Raw genomic sequence first — 6,000 nt, 5'->3', positions numbered from 1 at the left:
GGCCCCCGCCCTGGGGCGAGACCACCTGGATCTACCATGACGGCGAGGACACCAAGATGATCGTGGGCGAGGAGAAGAAGTTCCTGCTGCCCTTCTGGCTGCAGGTCATCTTCATCTCGCTCCTCCTCTGCCTCTCGGGCATGTTCAGCGGCCTCAACCTGGGCCTCATGGCCCTGGACCCCATGGAGCTGCGCATCGTGCAGAACTGCGGCACGGACAAAGAGAAGAACTACGCCAAGCGCATCGAGCCCGTGCGCCGCCAGGGCAACTATCTGCTCTGCTCCCTCCTGCTGGGCAATGTCCTGGTCAACACCACACTTACCATCCTGCTGGACGACATTGCCGGCTCTGGGCTGGTGGCCGTGGTGGTCTCCACCATCGGTATCGTCATCTTCGGCGAGATCGTGCCGCAGGCCATTTGCTCTCGGCACGGTCTGGCCGTGGGCGCCAACACCATCTTCCTCACCAAGTTTTTTATGATGATGACCTTCCCGGCCTCCTACCCCGTCAGCAAGCTGCTGGACTGTGTCCTGGGCCAGGAGATCGGCACGGTCTATAACCGTGAGAAGTTGCTGGAGATGCTGCGTGTCACCGACCCTTATAACGATCTAGTCAAGGAGGAGCTCAACATTATCCAGGGAGCCCTGGAGCTGCGCACCAAGACTGTGGAGGACGTGATGACTCCCCTCCGAGACTGCTTCATGATTGCTGCTGAGGCTGTGCTCGACTTCAACACTATGTCGGAGATCATGGAGAGCGGTTATACCCGAATCCCCGTTTTTGAGGGTGACCGCTCCAACATCGTGGACCTGCTCTTCGTTAAGGACTTGGCTTTTGTGGACCCCGATGACTGCACTCCGCTCAAGACCATCACCCGCTTCTACAACCATCCGCTACACTTTGTGTTCAATGACACCAAGCTTGATGCCATGCTGGAGGAGTTCAAGAAAGGTGGGCTTGTGCTTGTGGCGGGGGCGTGGGGGCGCGAGCTGCTGCTTGGTGGCGGTCAGCGTCTACTTTCTTCGGGTGAGGGAACTCTGCAGAGAGGCCTCTTGGGTTGTAGCTCGCAGAGGGCTTCGGGAAGGTGCATTCAGGACAGAGGGTGGCCAGTATTTAGGCGTCTGCCAGATCTGCCCGTTCCCTGGGCCAGAAAGCTGATACGCGGCTGGTATGTGCCCCTGGCCTGTTTTCCCCACAGCACTGGGATGTGTGTGTGGGCACGGTGCCAAGCAAGGTTGTTTTCTTTCTTGCTTTTTCCACTCATCTGTCTATTATAGTGAGAACCGCTGATGGGAATCTGCGCCCGTTCCTTGGCTGTGTCTTCTCCATGCTTTTTCAGCTGGGCTGACAGCGAGGAGCGGGTGGGCTGCTTGGGTGTCTTTCAGGCGCAGCACACGCACACGTGCTGAGATAAACAAGGCGTTTTAGCTCCATTCATAGGCTCAGCCAGTGGATCGCAGCTCTGTGGTTGGGTTCCAATTGTTTTGATTGATGCTTTGATCTTGTAACTCTTAAATAGTTTAAAGGTCTTAAACTATATTCAAAAGTGCCTGTTGGTGCTGCATTTCAGAGTTGCAGGTCTTTTTCCATAGGCTTCCCTCAGCCCCCAGGTCCACGGGCTCAGCACAGGCATGACCCTCTCTACCTCTTCGGTGTCACGGGCGTATTAGTGGCATCAGAATGCCACTGGGGCTTTCCGGCCCCGTCTTAATTGCAGGAGGTGTCCACCTGACAAATGCATCTTAATTCCTGTTAGAAATTTTTGCATATGAAGAACGAAGACAGCTTATTTTTTCTTCCTTTTTAAACCCGTTCCCTTCTGCAAGCCAAATAATTGATATTATATGGCCTGTGCGGGAAAGTACTTTCAAAGAAATAGTTAAGTGAAATTTCAAACGGATGGGATGTGTGGACTCCCGTGCTGTAAAACTGAAGGCCATTGGAGTGCCACGGAGCTGTTTGTACTTGGGGAGATCCGATCAAAGTGCTGCTGAGCAGCTCAGTCTCTGGGAGATGATCTGGCTGAAAGAGGAGATCTTTACAGCTGCGCTGACCCCACAGCTCAGCTAATGGGAGTATTTGAGTTCACCTTTATCAACTGCAAAAGTTACCTTGAAAAGAATGTTGTAAATTGGTGAATGGTCTTTCTAGGTAATAAATTTAAATTACCACTTAATTTTCAGGTGCTGTTTTCCCCACACTGAGCTTTGACAGCATGGCATTTGATTTCTTTCTTCCTGCTTAACTCAGTTTTGGGCATTTGGAGGGTTACCACACTGATTTCCACCTCTTTATTTCATCTTCACAGACAGAAGGTGAACATACTCCTGCTTTTTACTGACCAATGTAGCACTGGTTTTCTTTATCTCTTTCTGTGTCTGTGTGGTGATGGGGAAATCTCACTTGGTTTCAGAGCTGTTGAAGGAGATGTGAGGGAGAGCCTCCCTCAGCTGTGGTTTCTGTGCTGCGGGATCTGCAGCTTGGATCTGGGAAGCTCAATGATGTCGCTTAACTTCTGGCTGGTTCAGATGAATTTTGCTGCATGCGCGGGCATGGGGTTCTGCTCCCCTGCCCCCGTGCCCATTGTTATTCAGACTCCAGATGGCACGATGGGGTTCTTAACCGGTAGTGAGACTTGTGGTTTCTCTAGTTTTGCTTGTAGCTATGTGTCTGAAAAAAAGTGAATATTAAGTTGGTTGCTTTATTTCCCTTGTCTGAAAGAGAGGAAATGCACTCACATGTGTTAACGTAGGAGTCATTCTGTTTCATAGCTGGGACAATAAGGTGCACATTTTAATCCTGCAAGTGTAGCTAAGGCAAATGTGTCTCCTTACGGTTCCTGACACTTGTGCTTAAAATGGGCTTCTTAGAAGTCCTCCTCAGTGTCTTAGAAGATGCAGACCAGAGATCACTTTCCCTGGTAGCTGGAGAACTTCCCTTGCTTCACTGGGAAATGTTGCAGTGGCACAAATTTGGGACTTCCTAACATCTGTGTTCCCTCCTGAGACCGCTGTGTTCCGGAATAGTTCTTCTAGCTGTGAATTAATTCAAGGTAGTTTGATTATACTGAAATATTTACTCCAGAATAGCCATGCTGGTTGTTCTGTATTGAGAAGCCCTGGTGTTAGAACCCTGGTGTTATATATGTCTTAACCGATTTCTCTTTAGAAGTGCAGATATAGTGGAAATAAATGGCTTCCTTTGTGCCCTTTGAAATGAATGTAAATAGCTGATAGCTTGCTTGATCTGGCATAACGTGGTGTCTTTTGCAAGAGTTCTTCAAACTTTCTTCTTCAGAGCAACCTTGCCAAATTCCCGTGAGAATGTACAACTTAAGGGTGAGAATCAAATTGCATGTTACTCTCTGGAAGAGTGTTGAAAATAAATAAGCTTACAGTTTTTGATCATTCCCTTCCCACCACACTGACCTTCTGCTGCAGTAGGCTTGCTTCAAAACTCATGTGTATGTCTTTTTTTTTTTTTTCCCCTCAGGTCCCTGCTTATCACCATTCGGTGCAACGGGCAGCTCGTGTGATGGTGCTGGTAGTTGAATGTTTTCATTGGTTTAAGGATGCTTTTTTTTAGAAGAAGTTTGGTAACTGGCTGGGTAGGTGGGGTTTTGAAGCTTACTTTTGGGCAGGAGCAAAACACACTTAACCTAAACACAGAATGAAAGCTTAGAAGGAGGAGATTAAAAGCCAAGCACAGCAGGATGTATGTATGCCTTGATGCTGTTGGAGGAGATGGATTGGGTAGTTCTGTACTTGTTCTGGGGTTTAGCCTGAACAGCCAGAGGTTTTAGTGGTGGGCCTATTATTAATGTTCTTTGCCCACAGTTGCAAAATAAGTGTCTGTTTTGCTTCTGTGCTTCCAGGCAAGAAACTTAATTTTAAGAGAGAGCTGCAGCATATTCCCACTCCCTTATTGCTCTAATCTCTTAAAATATGGATAAACATGATTTCTGAAGCAGTCTGCAAAAAAACTTCTTCTCTAAAAGGCATTGTTGACTTACAAATAATAAAAAGCTTTTGAAAAAGGGGAAGTTTTCTGTTCCCATTGACAGACCTTAAACCTCTACCAGCACTGTCAAATCCATCTGCCTACAAGTTGAGCAGGCTCAATGTTTAACTTCCATCATTCAAATTTAATGCAAAGAAGTATAAGGTGCCCTTTATACTGGCCTAGGTAATGACCTGCCTGACTTTGCTCAGTACAAAGAGAGATCTCATTTGAAAGCAGTCCACTCCCAGCTAACCTGACGTTGGCTGTTGCTGTGAAGGGGAGCAAGGTGTTAACCTGCCCCAGGACTGATTGGTGTCCTGGCTTCTAAGTTGTGGCAGGGAGTGAATGAGTGACCGTCATTTTTGGAGAGAAGCTAGTGAACTGTATCCTCTGGTCTCCCTTTTGTTGTTGCCAAATACGTGGGCTTGGGCTTGCTTTGTTTTTGGGGATGTGTTCTTTTTTTTTTTTTTTCTTCCCCTTTTCGACAGCTTTCCTAGGTCTCTGCTCAAATGCTCTCTGGCACTTGATTTTGGTGTTTTTCACGGGCGGATCTCTGCATGCGTGATCCTAAATCCAGAGTGTTCTATTTCTAGCTCCTTGCCTGCCAAAGCTGCAAGAATTCGGCTTGAAAAGTCTCATGTTGTAATACTAATATTTTAAGATTGGCCCACTTTCTACGAGCCATTGTACGTCTGCGTTCTTGGTAGCTTGCATGACTTTGAAGGGCAGCAGTTTCTCAGCTGGAGTCTTCCTTATCTGGGGATTTTGAGTCATATGTTTTGATCTTACTTGTATCTGTCTCCACTATTATGTTATAGTAAAGATCAGAGTTAATAACCTCTTACAAAGAAGTCATAGTAACTGTGCAAGAGTTCCAAGCTTGTTTTCTGAATCACATGGCAGACTTGAGAAAATTCCTGGATTCCTTATAAAATCATTGCCAACTGGAATTAACAGTCTTTTTTCTTTCCTAAAAACCTTTTCAGATTTGACTTGATGATCTTCTCTTCAGGTTCTGTTAGTCTTGTGTTGTCTGGTTGTAAAAGAGTGTATGTTTGATGGCTATATTTACTCTGGACATAGGACCTGGAAAAAACTTTTCTTTCCTAGTTCCTCTTCCCCTTCTGAAGAAAACCAGGGCAGAGAAGAATACCTGGACCTACTTACTCCTCTTTTGAGCGTATAGATCCTCTTTTTGGAAGCAGGTAGGACAGCAAGTGATTCATAGCCCAGGGATCCAAAGTTCTGCACTACTGTTGTTGGCCTCAGGGCTTTTTTTTCTGTTACTAGGCTGCTTATCTTTCTGGTACAGCTCTAATCTAGGCTTGTAGGTGGCCTCTTTCCTGGTTCCTTTTGGTTTGTGTGGATCCTCATATTGCTGAATCTGAGTCCAGACTTCCCACGAGCAACTTTTATCTAATGGATCTGAATGCTTGCTTTCTGTTTTATCTAACATGCTGTCTGTTTCCTGAGCCATTTCTTTTTTTTTGTGTTAGCCTGTGACTACAGCATTATGAGAAACTGGAAGAAACTACATAAATCCCTTCTGGGATTATGAGAGGCATGTAAAACTCCTTCTTGGAAAACAATATCATTTTCGAGGCTGCTTTACTAATAAAAGGTACCTTCTCTGATCTTTTCAGGGAAATTCATACTCCCTGAAAATCCTTCAGGGAGTACCTTCAGGGAAGGATTTTGAGAAGGTCCAGCATGGAGACTTCTGTGTGAAGAGATTAGGGGAGTGGTAGGTGGGAGGGAATTTGCCACCAAGATGTAGAAGACTTACCGTGATATGCCTGCAGATTTGTTCCTGGGACAAAAATTTCGTGTGGGGGTGGGGGTTGCCTCGTGACAAACTGTTTCTTGGCTGTCTGACAGCATAGCACCCGCAGGTACAGTGCTGCCAAGAGCTTTGCTGGCCTTGCAGAGCTCCTGGGGGATGCGTGCTCGTTCCACTGGAGAGGAGCGGGTGTGGGTTACTGCAGGCAGCTCTCCTGC

The 6,000-nt window shown here is 46.8% G+C and overlaps 1 protein-coding gene across 1 annotated transcript in view; it reads left to right on the top strand.

The window, feature by feature from the left end:
* Positions 1 to 8: 8 nt before the first annotated feature.
* Positions 9 to 6,000, top strand: part of CNNM2 (cyclin and CBS domain divalent metal cation transport mediator 2) — a 119,852-nt gene continuing 113,860 nt past the window's right edge. Inside the window, exon 1 of the mRNA XM_008937543.1 lies at positions 9 to 951. Within this exon, the coding sequence (XP_008935791.1) occupies positions 57 to 951 (895 nt within the window). The 5' untranslated portion in view covers positions 9 to 56. The remainder of the gene's footprint in view (positions 952 to 6,000) is intronic.

The sequence above is a fragment of the Merops nubicus genome, unplaced genomic scaffold (genome assembly GCF_000691845.1).
Source record: "Merops nubicus isolate BGI_N331 unplaced genomic scaffold, ASM69184v1 scaffold19593, whole genome shotgun sequence".
Taxonomy (NCBI): domain Eukaryota; kingdom Metazoa; phylum Chordata; class Aves; order Coraciiformes; family Meropidae; genus Merops; species Merops nubicus.
Note: the sequence above shows the minus strand (reverse complement) of the source record. Positions and strands in the feature narration are given on the sequence as shown.